Below are 18,296 nucleotides of genomic sequence, written 5' to 3' on the forward strand. Positions count from 1 at the left end.
TTCCTTCTCTCGGAGAGATTTGGAGAACCGCGGATGACTGTCCATAGACTTTATTGATGTACAGAAGATGTTGTTTTCCTGCTGTATGTCCTATTTTTGAATTAAATAAATAAATAAATAAATAAAGAACCGCGGATGACGTAACAAAACGTGTCATATATAATAACAGAATTCATGTTTTAGACTAGTAGTTCAATACTTCCTATGTAGATGTAAAGATGTGTAGAACTGATAGGATATTAAAAAAAAACTGGAATTAATATAATGACAGGCTGTTTTTCAGTTTAAATGAGATGTGGACAATATAAAGCATTTTTTATATAATTAATATTATTATTATTATTATTATTATGTAGAGTTACACATACGTACCATAAAATAAGCTTGATTCAATCCATTTAAATGTAGTTTTTAAACACTGATAAAAAAATATATATATATTTTTTATTTTAGTTTACCATAAAAACTTGGTCTAAAAGATGTCTCCAGTAATATTGGTGCTGTAATATTGTTAAAAAAAGGTTTAGTTATGTTTAGCAGTCACCCATAAAAATGTAAAAACTAGACTAGTTTTTTTTTTGTAAATATATATATATAATATAAGAGGAGAACAAAATATAGAGGGGCTTTTTTTTTTGTTTTTTTTTGGTGTTGTGAGTTTTCTAAAGACAGTAAACAAAAACAACCTCATACACATCATTCCTTACAATAGCTGGAATACATAAATTAAAAAGCAAAATGAGTTTACTGAATGATTAGAATACATTTTCCAATCAGAGAAATGTAATGAGTATATAATCACTTAAAATATTGACCATACTGGTACATAATTTAGATCAACGGCAGATCGAAGACCTTTAACAACACTAACTTACAGTATAAACCAGGTGTGTTTATGAATGACAGTGCTGTCTTATTAATCATATCTGCGATGACGAATCTAAGCATTAGCATCCTAGTCTATCTGCTGGCCTTGCTTGGGTCCTTCCAGCTTCCGGAGAGCTTCATCCCACTGAGAAAACTGCTTTGATAAGAGAAACATCTGTGGAGGACGTTAAGGACAGTAAGGCATTCATGTGAACACATTTCAGCCGCAGGGAGCTCTCAACACATGGCAAGCAGCGCAAGAATTAAATACGAGTCGTTCACCGCAAGCAAGGATACCATTTTGTTGTATTCTTCAAACAGCTTCTTCACTTCAGCAGATAACTCTTCATTCTGGTCCTGCGGAAGTTTATACAGGAAGACAAGTCAGAGAGCTTCAGGACACGTTCTCATCAAGTGAGAGTGTTTATTAGCAGTATTTGTGTCACCTGCTGTTGAATGTGAATCTGTGACAACCGCTGCACTTTAGTGCTCAGCTCTGGAACCGCTGTGATGTGAGGGAAAAGCAGTGTTGTTATAACCAGATAACTGCAGTCATAAGTAAAGAAAAGGCTCGTTTGAGTCCGTGTTTGACCTTTAATGTGGCTGCTGTCCAGAAGAGGCTGCAGATTGTGCACCTGCTCCAGTAACGTGGCCTGAGACCGCAGAAAGTCTTCCTCTGTGGATAAAGAGTGAGGAGCTTATGCACTGTTTAGATCAGGATGTGTTGTAGTGGTTCTCAACTGGTGAAGCACAGCTCAAAAATAAATAAATGAATCTAAATAATGGGTTGCATGCAGTTCTTTACTATAGAAACTTTTTTTCTGATATCTTTGACTATTTATCTCACAGTTCTGCATTTTTTTTCCATGCAATCCTGATTAAGTCCTTAATTCTCTTAAGTCAGAATACCTTTTTTAGACTGTGACAGAAATAAAAGCATTGTGAATTGTGAACTGAACTGTGAAATGTAAACTCACAATTAGTTTATAACATGCAATTGCAAGAAAAAGTGTGTGTTTTTGTGCAGATTCATCTGCTGCTTGCCAGCATGTTATCTTATTCTTACAAACCATGAACAAAACTACACGAGGTTATAAAAGATAGAAAAAAAAAAACACAATTCAGACTAAATAGAGGTTCGACTGCTATGATGGTTTGTGTCAAATATAACATGTTTTGTGCAGTGGATTATTGCAGACTTTCTCATCCTATGTCATGTTAATAACTATATTGTTGGGCCTGTGTAGTTAATAGTTTGATCTTCAGGACTGATTTGATCAGTGTCGACACGTGTGGAAATCAGAGCACTGACCCGCTAGAATGAACTCTAGTTTCATTGCGTCCGGCACACAGATGAAGTCTGTGAACTGGGGGTCCAAATACTTCAGCAAATCTTCAACTGACGGAAAAAAAAATGAGGAAACATTAAAACATCAGCAGTATTTTGATACCAAAAGTAAACTGGGAGGCGCTCACTTTTCTTGTGAAGGATCTTGACTCGCTCTCTCTTGTTTGCGGTGTTTGCCAGAGCAGCACTGATCCTCGTGAGGGACTCAGCACACTGAGGGACGGAAACACAGATCACAAATCCAGCAAAACATACACACACTGCTAAACTAACATAAAGATGTTGGAAGAGATTTCAGTAGTGCTGTCAAACGATTAATCACATCTAAAATAACAGTTTTTGTTCACACAATATATGCATGTATGCTGTTTAGATTTATTATGTATGTATAAACACACACACACACACACACACACGCATGTACACATTTCAGAAAAATATGTTATGTTCATATATTAAATATATTTATTTATGAATATAAACAAACATGTAAATATTTTCAAAATATAAACTGTGTGTGTATTAACATACATAATAAATATACACAGAACACACAAATATTATGTAGACAAAAATATTATATATAAATATAATAAAAATATAATATAAAATATTTTTGTAGGCGATTAATCGTTAAAAAGGATAAGTCTGATCTGTTCATTACTGAATATACTACTTTTAAGCACAAAAATGATTGTGCAAACTCATGAAAATGATTGTGCATGCACTTATGATTATATTGCAATCCATAATCAAATCATGTATTTATGTCACTTATAATTAGCAAGTATTCTATTCATGTTAGTGATTATAATTAGAGCAGTTGTTTCCATCAGGCATTCATTCATTCACACACACACACACAATCAAATCATGTATTTATGTCACTTATAATTACACACACACACACAAATAAGTGCTACAATTTATTACAATCTTCACAATTAAAATTTAACTCATGCACATGTGATTAAAGGAACTCAGAGACGTTTAATGTGCACTAGTTAGTGTACTGGTTAGATAACAGAGTCTGTGTGTCACGAGCGCTGCTGCCACACCCGCGGTACTGCCTCAAACACCAGCAGCTTCAGACACAGCTAGTGCACACTAGAAGAACAGCACACTCACTGATGTCATCATATAAATATCATCTGTCTGTCAAATCAACATCAATAAACCACACACACACTCTTACACACGCACACACTCTCACACACGCATACACACGCACACACGCGCACACACACGCGCACACACGCGCGCGCACACACACACACACACACACACACAGAAGGCGAATCACCTTCACTGGTTTATTGGGTTTTCCTCCTCTTTCGCCATAAACGCGTTGTTCGAGAAGCTGAAGGCGAGTGTCCAGATCATCGACACTGTTCCTCCCTTCCATTGTTGTTGTCTCCGGTGGCTCTCCTCTAAACCGGAAGTGACGCCTCGGAGAGCGTCTTCTTCTGCGCGTCCGCTGCCACGGTCCTCCAGCTCCACCAACATTCGACTAAAACGGTGAAATATTTTACACTTGAGCAGAGATCATCACATATCAAAGTCCTTTTTACACTGGATGCTGGTTTTAATGTTAGAAAGTGTTTTACTCACGGTATTGTTTCACAAACAGAATGTTCATATTACGCTATTTTGACACTTAAAGAAAACAAAGCATTACGTCACCTAATATTTTTAATATTCTGATTCAGTCTCGGAGTCTTTAATGCCTTAATTTGCTTTTTTTACTGAGGCTCCAGCAGTTAAAAAAAAAAAAAAAATCCAAATAGCCTATATGTATATTCTCATAGATATTCTTCTCACATCTTACAATAAAAACCAGTCATATTTCAGCCTAATTAGAAGTCTTAGAATTCTTATATAGGCCTATACATGTATTTTATGTTACTTTATGCATGATATTTCCAAATAGAGTGTCAATTTCATCCTCAGATCAGTGTAACAATCCATAAACAAACCATTGTATTAGTCATCTGAACACTATTGTACACAAAAATGAAAGAAAACTCAAAAACAAATGAAACTTAAAAGCAAAATGAATGATGTAGGCTTTACTGAAAAAACATGTGAAACTTACATCCTAAGTAGTATTTGCTAAGTAACTAGTAAAAAAAAAAAAACAAAAAAAAAACATATATATATATATATATATATATATAATTGTAAGGATGACAGTCAGGAAAAGATAAAGAGTATTTAATACAGCGTCTTGTCCCGCGCAGGGCACGCGGGTTTGGAGGGGAGCGCGCACCTGTTCTGGCGCATGCGCAGTATCGCTTATATAGGCCTATACATGTATTTTATGTTACTTTATGCATGATTTTTCCAAATAGAGAGTCAATTTCATCATCAGATCAGTGTAACAATCCATAAACAAACCATTGTATTAGTCATCTGAACACTATTTTACACAAAAATGAAAGAAAACTCAAAAACAATATATATATATATATATATATATATATATATATATATATATATATATATATATATATATATATATATATATATATATAAAATTGTAAGGATGACAGTCAGGAAAAGATAAAGAGTATTTATTACAGCGTCTTGTCCCGCGCAGGGCACGCGGGTTTGGAGGGGAGCGCGCACCTGTTCTGGCGCATGCGCAGTATCGCTGAGGGCGCGACCCGACAGCCGCAGTGATGCTAGTGTCCCTGTAACGCGCTCCACACACGGATGGGTTTAGTACCGTCTGCTTCAGCCCCGGGCCTGTGAGCGGATCCGGTTCAGTCCGGGACGAAGGTGTTTCCTCAGCGCGGAGTAACGGATCCCGCGACCTTGCGCTGAATGTCATTAGAAACGGGTTTCAATCGCGCTACGGTAAGAATGGAATCGTCGCTGTGTCGAGTTTAACGCTACGTCTGTGATATTGTGTGAGGACTGTGCTCTTCTGATGCTGGCTGTGAGAGCATCCCTTCATCAGTAATATGATCATAATTCAGATTTGTGCTGTGCTGTCTCCTCCTCAAGCCCACCATCCCTCTGTCACAGCACCTGACCCCTCACCTCTCTTCTCTTCTCTCTTCTTCTTCTCTTCTCTCTTCTTATTCTCTCCTCTTCTTCTCAGACCCTCAGGGTTTGAGTCTCGGTGATGGAGATTATAAAGCACACACTCAGCCACACAGTCGATCTCTACAGATGGAGTCTCAGCATCGCAGGTAACTGCTCTTGACCCCGTGTCCTGATAACATCTGTTTTGGTTTCTATCACTGATGGAGCCTTTAACATTCACAGAACCTCTCCGGTCCACAATACGCTCTTTATGAGCGGATAAAGGTTCTTTAGATGATTGAAATGTTCTTCACATTAAGAAAAAAAACTGTTCGATGAGGAGCCCAGATCAGTTTAGTTTAGGGGCCGAATCTCAGTATTAACTAGTTGTTTATGAGCACGTATATAACTAGCAGATTGGCTGTTTATTAGTACTTATAAAGCACTTTTCGTGACGTTCGTTCGACTTTGCGTCTAGAACATGATGAAGAAGAAAAAGACTCCAAAAAATAAAAAATAAGCCCTTTTTCCAGACATGATGAGTGCTATTGTTGTGTTCACTGATGTGCAACCTGTTCATGTTTACATCTCAGTAAATGCATGCCCTTTATTCTGCATGAGCATGTTTTAGATCTCTTAATCTTTAAACCCAACACCTAAACTTAGCCTCTACCTACTATTACAGTAATACACGATAATCAGGAGTTATTAGACTAATATCTGGTTGCTGTTTATCATCCTAAACACAGTCTCTAATCAAGAACTTAAAAATCACAATACTTCATGCTCTATTTGGATAAAAGTGTCCCTTTTCAATTAATATTGATTTATTTTTAATTATTATGTAAAGCCAACAAATACATTTTTTAATTTTTACTGCTTTATAAATCCAAATCTTGAGGCAGGTTCACACTGAGGATGATAACAATATAATCTTGAGGCAGGTTCACACTGAGGATGATAACAATACTGTATATATTCAGTGTTGGTTTTGTTTTGATCAGTAATGATAGCGAGAGTTCATGTTATATCCTATTATTATTATTTTTATTTTATTTTTTCCTTTAGACGCGGATGCAATGTTGACAAGCGTAAACTAGCACGTTTTAGGAGGGATTTATTAAACATGGATGCAGAAGAAGGTTCGGAACTGTCCGAATATGTACAGTCACTGACTCTGCGGGACCGTGACAAAAAAAAAATAATAGTAAAAAAAGTGGGAGTTAGCATACATTTATCAATTAATTCAGTTGATCACTCAGTTCACTGACCAAACTGGTTATCTGACCAAAATATAATGACGAGTGGATAACATTACAGTAGCCTAATGTATTTATTTATTTATTTTTAGCTAAGCCTGGTGTAGTTCTTGTATCTTGTTTTCATTGGAAACATTTTAACCAGGTTTTGGATATTTCCTAGACAACATATGAATTACTTTCGGGTGGTTTGGGGAATTTTGTCAAGGCTTATTGTCTAATGTAACCTATGGCTGGGCTAACTATGATTAGCAATGTGGATTATTTTAAGAGACCATTCAAAGGATGGCACACACATCTATCGCTGTATGTTTGTTTAACATTTAAGCTAGCTAGTGCGCTGAAGGTTGGCGACTTTTCACCTATAAAACATAAACTTGCTGATTTGTACTAGATAAAACCAACACACCAGTACATATGCATAGATTATTTTACCTAATATGAAGTGTGCACTGCAAACACGAGCATTATTTATGATCGTCTCTGTCTAGTCTGTACGCCGTATTGCATTCAACCACAATTGTCTTCTTGATTTCTGTGAAGGAATGTCGGCCGGGATCCGGTGAAACTTTAGTTTTGAACCAAAAGTGCTGTTCCTTCTATTCTGGCAGCCAAAAACACAACAAGACGACATTTTAAAGTCAAAACCTTAAACTTTTAGCGCGCCTGCTATGAGTTCTTCATTATGTTTTGCCTCCAGCTAGAGCGGTGACGTCACAGTGACGTAGGCGATTAAGGGGTCTATATTTTAAGTGTTGGTTTTTTTGCGCGCCTGCTATTATTTATACTGTTTTTAGGTAGGTTGTCTGAATAGAATTGATTTTCCATTTTTGGTTGTGTATGTGCATAATCGTCAAGTTATTTTATTTTGTGTGAATTTTGTGAACTACTGTTAAAGAGATACATGCAAACAGTTTCTAAAATCAAGGACCACGATGGAAATAAGTTAAAGCAACTTGACACAGAAGATGTAAAGATGCAGCTGTATTGCTCTCATTATGTCAAATAAACTCATAATGATAACTATATTAGCGTCCGACAGATGATAACGTTCTGTTTTGATGTCCGCCGCATTAAAAGCTCTCTAAAGCAGGATGGATTCTGGATCTGGATCTGCACAAATTAAAAAAACAACAAAAACTTTCTGAAAGCACTGTGTTGATTTATGCTTACTGTACTTGAAGAACATCATCTGAAATGTTTTGCCAGGATATACTGAAGCCAGTGCAATGAAAGTGCGTTTGTAGAATCCAGTAGAAAGCGTGATGATGTGTGTGTGTAGACAAGCGAGTGGAGAAATGGCCGTTGATGGACTCTCCGCTCCCCACGCTGGCCATCAGCTCCTCGTACCTGCTGTTCCTCTGGCTGGGGCCCAAGTACATGCAGGGCCGGGAGCCCCTCCAGCTGAGGAAGACCCTCATCCTCTACAACTTCAGCATGCTCGTCCTTAACTTCTTCATATTCAAAGAGGTGAGCGCACCCTGGACATGGCACTAGTTCTTGTCTTTTTAAATCCCACCTAGGTTTTCCTAGTTTTTATAGCTCATATAAACATTTAAGTTATTTCTTTTATCATAAATAAAAACAGTGCATTTAGATCTTACCGTCTAAATGCTGACCTGGACGATGACGTCACTGAAAATTGAGTGTTTACTATTGTTCTTTTGCGTTATTGACGCACTGTTTGTGTCCATTTAATGCTGTACAGCTGCTTTGATTCAATCTGCGTTGGTAAAAGCGCTGTACAAATAAAGATGACTTGACTTGACCATTTTTTTCAGTGTAGCCTGTAAGTTTTCATCTCCTATATCTGTCTATAATCAAAATCCACAGCAGATAACTTCAGCACAGTGCTGTCCATTAAATGTGCTATAAATACACCACTGCTGCTATATTTAGCAGTAAGCTGAAGCAGCCATCAGTCCGGGTATTTATGATTCAGCAACATCGACTTCATTTGGACAGAAGTCAGAACTGAGAAATGAATGAAATCATTCTAGCCAACTATATAAAGTAGGTGAGTGTGTTTCTTCATCAGGTTTGTGGAAATGTAGCATTGCATCATTGTCTCATCAATGGATGCTCTGCAGTGAATGGGTGCCGTCAGAATGAGAGTCCAAACAGCTGATAAAAACATCACAATAATCCACAGCACTCCAGTCCATCAGTTAACATCTGTTAACAAACGGATTATTGTGCTGTTTTTATCAGCTGTTTGGACTCTCATTCTGACGGCACCCATTCACTGCAGAGCATCCATTGATGAGACAATGATGCAATGCTACTTTTCTCCAAATCTGATGAAGAAACAAACTCATCCTAATCTCAGATGATCCTGAGAGTGAGGACATTGTCTGCAAATTAAAATTTTTTGGTGACCATTCCTTCAACATGCATCTTTTTTCAGTGATAGTCTTTATCTTTCCATATGGCAGAGTTGCTGTCTGTTTTATGCATAAGATGAAGAAGCTAATGATGAGGGATTGTTCTTTATACCAACCATATAAATCGTCCAAACGTCTCTGTGTTTCAGCTCTTCCTCGCAGCCCGAGCGGCCAACTACAGCTACATCTGTCAGCCTGTGGACTACTCAGACGATCCTAATGAAGTGAGGGTGAGTGAGCCGGTCACAGACTGAGAGCAGTGCTGAACAGCTTACAGGTCACAAGTTACCCTATCTAAAATGTAATAGTAGTGTAACTTTTTCAATTACTTTATTAAAGTAATTTAACTGATTACTACTGATTACTTTTTGGTTACTTTTCTAAATTTCTAAATAATGTTTATTTGCAACTGTTAATAATTTTCAAACATTTGCACCACGCAGGGTTAACCTCACAGTAGAGCTCAACACTGTCAGACTTTCACAATCCTTCATCACCTGAATTAAGATGATCAAATCTGAACACATCCACCACAAAACCAGACTTTAGTACCGCCTTTTACTTTGAGATTGATCTGAAGTTCAGTGCAGATTTAAAATCATAAGAAATTGTTTACTGATACTGTTTTTGAAACCAAAGGAAACACTGCATCTAACAATGGTTTGGAAAAAAAATTGTTAAATAAAAAATAATGCTAAATAAAAGCATATACATCAACTTAAATACGGTTATCTAATAAGCATACGTTTTATTCTGTGTACTAAACTCCTGAAACATTGGTGTCTTTTTGAAACATGGACAATAGTTTTCTCAAAACAAGTAAAATGCTCATGAAGTGCCTCAGAGCAGTTCTAGAGATTATGTGTATGTGTTCATGTACTCATATATTGAGGCACCACTGATTTCCACGAGGGCCGCACTGGGAAATAATCTCAGGCCGGGAAATCTCACACTCATACACCCACAGCAAATTCTGAAACATGGATAACCCTATTTTTTGTATGGACCTCACATAAAAAAGGGTTAAATCTTTATGTTCGGGACATGAAAAATAATTAAAAGTTCTCTCCTGAACTGCACCTTCACTTCCATTTTCCTTCTCAGTCTCTTTATTTTGCCCTGATATCTCTCTCTCTCATGACTATAATACTCAAGATTTAACAAAACTATACTTTCTAAATCGCCTACATGTCAAAATTAGTACAACACTACAATAACTTTATAGGAAAATCCTAATACTGAACATGAGTGGTGATTTTTTTTTAATTAAGATGCATTTATGCAGCCTAATTCTTTTTTTAGTTTGATACTACATCATTGAAACACATGCATGAACTGAGAGCGAGCTAGTTCTTACGTTCTGATTTCAATCTCAATGTGCAAATATTAATTCATAATTGCGTGAGGACACAGATGATTGAAAACAGCGGAATCTTCAGCCATATGCACTGAAAAAAGTCTAATGACTGTGTCATGTGTTTAAAGGGGTCATAACTTGAGAAATCGAATGAACCTTGATCTTTGGACATGTAAGAGGTCAGTTTCCTATAAACACTTCCTGTACGTTTCAGAACGCAAAACCTCCTCATTAGTCCAAAAACAGCTTTTATTTATTTATTTGCCAGTTTTAGATGGAAAAGTCATGCTAACATTATAAGTGCACCACAGGAAACATTATGAAATATTAAAAAAATAACAATAATAAATGCAGTTCATGACCACCTTAAAGTGCATTTTTATATCAGTCTAACTGAACTGTCTTCTCCCCACAGAAAAAAAAAAAAAAAAAATATATAATATTAATATTAATTTATGATTGTTATTGCTTAGTATATAATAGAAAATATGGTGCATATTTTAAAAAGAAAGTTTAAAAATAAACTGTTAAGGTGTTTCGTCGTTGTCTTTGTTTATAGTAAGTTACCTAAATCAGACAATGAGATTTATTTCAAGTGAAAATTCTACTTCCATATTATAGTTAATTTAGCTTTTATTTATTGTGAAATTAAGTGTGAGTGTGTGTGTGTGGGTTGAGGTTTTTTTGATGTGTAAATGAAAAGAAATGTACAAAAGTGATTTTGTGTCCATAGAAAGCACATTAAATGTAAGTAAAATGTCTACTTTTAAGGTTTCAGATAAGTTTTTGTAGAATAAAATGTCAAAATTTGGTTGAAATAATGTTACATTGTCATTCAGTGTAACACAATATTTATGCAAAAATTCAAACAACATGCTTATTCTGATGAGCACATATTAAAATACCTAAAAGAATAATGGAGCATGCTAAATTTTATTTGTTTTAAATTAGTAAAAAATTCTTACTGACAAATGGGCAAAACCTAGGATAGTGGCGAATGTTAAAAATGTAAAATTACAACTCATTAGTAATTAGTCTTTTTATTTTTTTAATATGTCATAAATTGATTTTTTTTGTATGTTTGGATTGTTAGATTGTTTGACTGTTTGGTATTTTTCTTGTTGTATTCTGGGGAAAATGTATGATATTTATTTTTTGCTCAGAAAAACAAAAACAAAATTGCAATTAAATAAAACAGAAAACTTTTTGCATTTTTTGGGGAAAAACTACAACAGTTTAAAGCAGTATTACACTTTTTTATGCTTAAACACTTTTTCGTCTTTGACCCATATATATATATATATATATATATATATATATATATATATATATATATATATATATATATATATGTGTGTGTGTGTGTGTGTGTGTGTGTGTGTGTGTGTATGTATGTATGTATGTATTAAGTGACATTATGGCTTGGGTCTAAAAAAGTTACAATTAAAAATGGGAAAACAGATTGTGTGATTTACAGATTTATTGTCTGATCAATCATATTATTTGTGATCTACACAACAAAATTGTGTTTCTCTTCTAAACTTGATTTCTTTGCTTTTAATTAATGGAATTCTCTAAAATGTAAAATCTACTAGAATTTTTTTTTTTATTAATATTAAATTAAAATGTAGGGTTTGAAACTTTTTTTTTTTTTATTTTTTTTAGAAAAACCAATGCATTTGATTGTAATAATTTTAAGTTTAAAGTATGTAAGTTCAGAGGTCTAAACGTATAATTTCTTTCAGTGTTTTTATCTACAAGTGAATCTACAAGTCTGAAACAGACTGGAATAAAGAGACGTTTATATCCTCTTGTGATGGCAGGTGGCAGCAGCTCTGTGGTGGTACTTTATTTCTAAAGGTGTGGAGTACCTCGACACTGTGTTCTTCATCTTACGCAAGAAGTTCAGCCAGATCAGCTTCCTGCACGTCTATCACCACTGCACCATGTTCACTCTGTGGTGGATCGGCATCAAATGGGTCGCCGGGGGACAGTGTATGTATCAAATACATGAACACTGAGCACAGGAATGAATTCTGTCATACTCCCCTTCAGACTGATACAGAAACACACTCTCTCTTCCGCAGCCTTCTTCGGGGCTCATATGAATGCAGCCATCCATGTCCTGATGTACTTGTATTATGGGCTGGCCGCATTCGGCCCGAAAATACAGAAATATCTGTGGTGGAAGAAGTATCTGACCATCATCCAAATGGTAAATGCTGACGTTTTACAAGCATTTGTGAAAAAAAAGAGCAAAATTGAGAATGATGTGGAATTAAAGGGTGATTCTGCAGACAGGGGAACTTTAGAAATAAATATGATTCCGATTTTAAAGTAACCTTTTATTTCAAAGTGTTATATCAATTATATCAAAATGTCTACTTTATCAATTTCCAGAATCTCTCTATTTTTTGATTTTCTGCCAACCAGATAACACATTTATAAAAAGTGTTTTATAAAAGGTGTTGTCTTTGCACAACATAAAATACATATTTTCCATTTATTTGGTATTTAGAGTATGCATATTAAAAACAGAAAAACACTGCTGTCTTCAATACTGCTGTCATTAGCATCGTACTATAAAGAATTGTATGAAACAATTCTGTTTTCCCAAAAACATTTATGCAGAATAACAGTTTAAACATCAGAAATAATAATTTAATTTAACCAGCTTTATTATATTTGACATGTTACTAATCATTCATTCAGAACTAACAGTTTAGAAATTAGTATTTATTTTTTAATTTATGGATTTTTTTTATATTTAAATTGTTATAAAGACATTTATAATGTTACAAAAAATATATATTCCAAATAAATGCTGAACTTTCTATTCATTGAAGAATGAAATGAGTGAATAAAAAAAAAGTATAACAATTTGCACAAAAATATTGTGCAGCACAACTGTTTTCAACATTAATAATAATCAGAAATGTTTCTTGAGCAGCATATGAGAATGATTTCTGAACAATCATGTGACACTGAAGACTGCAGTAATGATGCTGGAACAGTTTGCAGTAGATCCACATAGAAAACAGTTATTTTAGATTTTACTGTTATTGTTTTCACTGTATTTTTGATTTGATAGACGAGCCTTAAACACAAACCATCCCCAAGCTGTTTAATGGTAGTGTATGCTGAATACGTTTAATTTCTCTGAGAGCTGATCGGTTATGTTCTTCCTCAGATCCAGTTTCACGTCACCATCGGCCACACGGCTCTGTCGCTGTACTCCGACTGTCCGTTCCCCAAGTGGATGCACTGGTGTCTGATCGGATACGCCCTCACCTTCATCATCCTCTTCGGGAATTTCTATTACCAGACGTACCGCCGCCAGCCCCGCCGCGAGACCACGGCCAAACCCGGCAAAGCCCTTCATAACGGAGCCGCCAACGGAGCCCTGAGCTCCAGTAACGGAAAGACGGACGAGAAACCGGCCGAGAGCGGCAGGAGAAAGAGGAAGGGCCGAGCGAAGCGCGATTAAAACGGCTGACAGGTTAAAGGTCAGGAGCTGTTGACAAACAAACAGTATGACTGCAGAGAGAGAGAGAAACGAGCCTAGATGTAGAGAGACTGAACAATATCTTTCCTTTCCGTCCTCCTTAAAGGGACAATTCACCTTAAAATCATTTACTCACCCTCAAGTTGTTCCAAACCTGTACGAGTTTCTTTCTTACGTTACACAAAAAAAAAAGATGTTTTGAAGAATGTTATTAAAACAAACAACTGACGGTAGCCATTGACTTCCATAATATGGAAACAAATACTACAGAAGTAGTGCTGCGCGATAAATCGCATGTGATTATTGTCAGTAGAACCGGTTCTGTGATTAGTAGTAAATCTCCATCACATGCTTTCAGATGGAGCAGCATTTAATACACAGAGCTATGCAAAAACAAAAATAAAAATAATACATCGAAATTATGAAACCATTCTGTGATAATGACAGCTGTTTGCGTAGCTTCTCAGTGAACCATGGCTCTGTAGTAAATGCTGCTTCATCTGAAAATACCACATTTAATAACATGTTTTTACTCTTAACTCACTTTGTAACGTCAGTCGAGTGTTTGAAATAAACCCTTCTGTGAGATGATGTGACGTCTTACACAGAATAAAGCATGCAACATATTTCATAGTATGATAAAGACACTGCATTGTTATATGTGACCCTGGACCACAAAACCTGTCTTAAGTGTCAATTTTGAAATTGAGATTGATACATCATCTGAAAGCTGAATAAATAAATAATCTTTCTATTGATGTATGGTTTGTTAGGAGGACAATATTTGTCTGAGATACAACTATTTGAAAATCTGGAATCTGAGGGAGCAAAAAAATCTAAACACTGAGAAAATCATCTTTAAAGTTGTCCAAATGAAGTTCTTAGCAATGCATATTACTAATCAAAAATTAAGTTTTGATATATTTACGGTAGGAAATGTACAAAATATCATCATGGAACATGATCTTTACTTAATATCCTAATGATTTTTGGCATAAAAGAAAAACTGATGATTTTGACTCATACAATGTATTTTTGGCTATTGCTACAAATATACCCCAGAGACTTAACACTGGTTTTGTGCTCCAGGGACAAATATAATTTATTACAAGAAAACACTCCTGTGTTTATTATTCATGTTAAATCAGTGAAAGCAGTTGAATCTTCTGTCTTCGGATGGAGATTTCCTACTGATCACAGAACCGTGCTTCACTGACAAGATGCACGCATGGATATCGCTGCTTTTGCCTAATATCGATTGTGATTTATCGTGACTTATCATGCAGCCCTATGTGGAAGTCAATGGCTACCGTCGACCGGTTGAGGAGAGTAAATGATAAAAGAGTTGTCATTTTTGGTGGACTGTCCCTTTAAGTTTGGCACATTATTTTAAGTGTCTGCCCTTTTTACATTGCTGTCCGAATGCCAGAAAAGACCCGCGTCTCGTCAGTGTTCGATGATTATAGAGAAAGAATTCATGATATCAATGGGTTTTTCCTCATTTATTACGGTGGGATCCAAAAGTCAACTAGTGAGATTTCTTCACTGATTCTATTATGAAAAAGTGTCTCCAGCATGATTTGAGATCCAAACGCTTTTGGAAGAAGAAGATCTGGCCATCTGTACAAAGAGTCACATGATCAGTGACACTCGTTTACTTACATTTGAGTAGTCACATAGAAATAGTGCACAGTCTGAAATGTTTCATCTTCATTTTACAGACTTTTGGACCTCACTGTATGTCAATATCTTGTAAAGCATATTTAAGTGTCTGTTTATTTGAAGCGTTCATGTTTCATGTCAGTTGTTCAGCTGCTGGCGGGATGTATTACCATCGGTCCTGTGCTTTAAAACACACATCATGCAGCTCCAGCTTCTCTCAGAATTAGGGATGCAACTGTCCGAGACCAATCACTGAGAATATACAGTTCTGTTGTGTTGTCTGTTGTTTCAGAAACAGTGTTCAGAATCAGTCAAAGCTCCAGTGTGAATGATGGAAAGATGAACATCAGTTCTGTGGCTTTGAAACGGATCAAATATCTGCTTCCATTATCGGATGAATCAGACCAGAACCGATCATTTAGCAACTGATATTGGCTAGGACGGATGCATCATGCATCAGCATTTGAATGATCAAGTGTCTCACAGGATAAAAAGGCTTTTAGTTTGATTGGGAAATGACTACATCTCATAAACTGAACTGAACAGGGTTGGGAAATATGTTTGTAGCTACCGTACTGTATTGTGTATAAATAAAGTCTTAAGCTCCACGCTGTTGTGTTTCGTTTCGAATAGTTCCTGAAATATATCATGTGTTTTGTCTTGAATTTTTATAATGTTGTATATTCGGTGCAGTTTTGTACATTGTGCTTTTGGAAAACGCATTGATCATCAACTGCTCATTTTTTCTTTTCAAATGACAGATAAACAGTGCTGTATATAAAAATAAACTAAATGCCAATGCGTAGTCACTGTTATCAGACGCGTCATTTCCCAGAAATAAATATTGTGCAGCACAACTGTTTTAAACATTGATAATAATCAGAAATGTTTCTTGAGCAGCAAATTTAGAATTTAGCACATTAGAATGATTTCTGAAGATCATGTGACACTGAAGACTGGAGTAATGATGCTGAAAATACAGCTGCGCATCACAGAAATAAATTACAGTTTAACAGAGATTCACATAGAAAACAGCTGTATTAAACTGTAAGACTATTTCACAGTATTACTGTTAAAGGGATACTCCACCCCGAAATGAAAATGTTGTCATTAATCACTTATCTCCATGTCGTTCCAAACCCGTAAAAGCTTTGTTCGTCTTCAGAACACAATTTAAGATATTTTGGATGAAAACCGGGAGGCTTGTTACTGTCCCATAGACTGCCAAATAAATAACAGTGTCAAGGTCCAGAAAAGTATTAAAGTCGTCATCAGAATATATGAAGCGACGGGAACACTTCTGTGTCTGTCCATATCACCGTATGCTGCATATGCTCTTCTGAATCATCCGTGCCACAAGGATGCACTGTGGCGCGGATGATTCAGAAGAGCATATGCAGCACACAGTGATATGGAGAGACACAGAGGAGACAGTTGACAAAGGAATTGTTGAATAAAGTCATTATTTTTGGTTTCTTCGCTTACAAAAAGTGTTCCCGTCGCTTCATATAACCCAGATTGCACGTCTGATGTTACATGGAGTATTCTGAAGACGACTTTCATATCTTTCCTGGACCTTGACACTGTTATTTATTTGGCAGTCTATGGGACAGTCACAAGCCTCCAGGTTTTCATCCAAAATATCTTAAATTGTGTTCCGAAGACAAATGGAGCTTTTACGGGTTTGGAACGACATAATTAGTGACTAAATCTTCATTTTGGGGTGGAGTATCTCTTTAAGAAATCTTAGTCTAGTGAGTAGAGTATAATATATAGGCTATATGTGTGTGTGTGTGTGTGTGTATATATATATATATATATATATATATATATATATATATATATATATGCAAACACATTTCTTTTCAAAGCAAGTTTATGTATATTATCAACCCACATATGATAATCATAAACACTCTCAGTAGAAAGATCAGTGTGTTTCTATGAGTTCTTTATTTTTGTTGTTTTGTCCCATGAGGAGGCCTCTTCTGTTCAGCCGCAGCAGCGCAGAGGCCTCTGCTGTTTCCGGTGTGAGCTCCGCCCCCTCGCTCATTCATTCACAGAGGACCAATCAGAGCGCAGCCTCTCCTCCTCCACGGCAAAGACAAAGGTTTCCATGGTAACGGTACACACCTGCTCTCTGACTGATGGGATTCACCATCTGCTCTTCCTAACGAGTGTCTGATGCTTTAATGTGACACATTTCATTCAGCTGCAGTCAGAAGAAGGGATTATGACACGTGACGAGACAGTTCTATACTGACTAAATATAGGAGGAACAAGGAAGAGCAATGACATTTATTATGATTTACAGAATTAAAGATTCTTGTCTGACAGAATTTTTAAAATCATGGAAATGTCCCCTTTCCAAACAAACACCCATTTCACAGACAAAACATAAGCACTGTCTAGAAGGCAAGCCAAGCGTCTGGACTCTATCAGAGCTGGCTCCTCATGTGACTGAGGAAGCTCTTCCCTGCAGCTCTCGCTCTGATTCTCCACGGAGCCCACTAATGCAATCATCTTCCTGCCTGCCGGACACTCAGATCATCTTTGTTTTTTATTCCTCCCATCAGAAAGACCTCGTTCAGTTCAGCCAGCAAACTACTGCAGGATGCAGAAAACAAAGAGAGAAGAAGATCACACACACACATGTATACAGACATAAAGTAAAAATGCTCTACTGTGGGGTCAGTGAGATTTTATTAAAGTAAATTGATATTTTCATTTAGCAAGGTTGCTTCACATTAATCGAAATCAACAGTAAACACAGTTATGTTACAAAAGATTGTTATTTCAAATAAATGCTATTCTTTTGAACGTTCTATTTATCAAAGAATCCCGAAAAATAAAATGTTCCACAGTTTTCAGAAAAATATGAAGC

General features: G+C 36.1%; 2 protein-coding genes across 5 annotated transcripts; one reads left to right on the forward strand and one right to left on the reverse strand.

The window, feature by feature from the left end:
- Positions 1–626: 626 nt before the first annotated feature.
- On the reverse strand, positions 627–3,649 carry LOC109078052 (dynactin subunit 3-like). Of its 2 annotated transcripts, none has more exons than XM_042740433.1 (7): positions 3,519–3,649; positions 2,344–2,428; positions 2,180–2,266; positions 1,460–1,543; positions 1,314–1,369; positions 1,165–1,224; positions 627–1,042 (listed from the first exon to the last, which is right to left on the reverse strand). In XM_042740433.1, exons 1-7 carry the CDS (start codon positions 3,618–3,620, stop codon positions 956–958), a joined length of 561 nt encoding a protein of 186 aa, XP_042596367.1. In that variant the 5' UTR covers positions 3,621–3,649; the 3' UTR covers positions 627–955. The 2 variants fall into 2 exon arrangements, with proteins under 2 accessions (XP_042596367.1, XP_042596366.1); XM_042740432.1 differs by having other exon boundaries at positions 1,314–1,372.
- Positions 3,650–3,671: 22 nt separating this feature from the next.
- On the forward strand, positions 3,672–14,144 carry LOC109078047 (elongation of very long chain fatty acids protein 4-like). Of its 3 annotated transcripts, none has more exons than XM_042740429.1 (8): positions 3,672–3,733; positions 4,815–5,074; positions 5,225–5,412; positions 7,787–7,974; positions 9,038–9,118; positions 12,069–12,240; positions 12,333–12,460; positions 13,436–14,144. In XM_042740429.1, the coding sequence occupies exons 3-8, from the start codon at positions 5,346–5,348 to the stop codon at positions 13,730–13,732; spliced, it is 933 nt and encodes a 310-aa protein (XP_042596363.1). In that variant the 5' UTR covers positions 3,672–3,733; positions 4,815–5,074; positions 5,225–5,345; the 3' UTR covers positions 13,733–14,144. The 3 variants fall into 3 exon arrangements, with proteins under 3 accessions (XP_042596363.1, XP_042596362.1, XP_042596365.1); XM_042740428.1 differs by having other exon boundaries at positions 5,322–5,412; XM_042740431.1 differs by lacking the exon at positions 4,815–5,074 and having other exon boundaries at positions 3,691–3,733; positions 5,322–5,412.
- Positions 14,145–18,296: the final 4,152 nt, after the last annotated feature.

The sequence above is a fragment of the Cyprinus carpio genome, chromosome B16 (assembly GCF_018340385.1).
Source record: "Cyprinus carpio isolate SPL01 chromosome B16, ASM1834038v1, whole genome shotgun sequence".
NCBI lineage: Eukaryota > Metazoa > Chordata > Actinopteri > Cypriniformes > Cyprinidae > Cyprinus > Cyprinus carpio.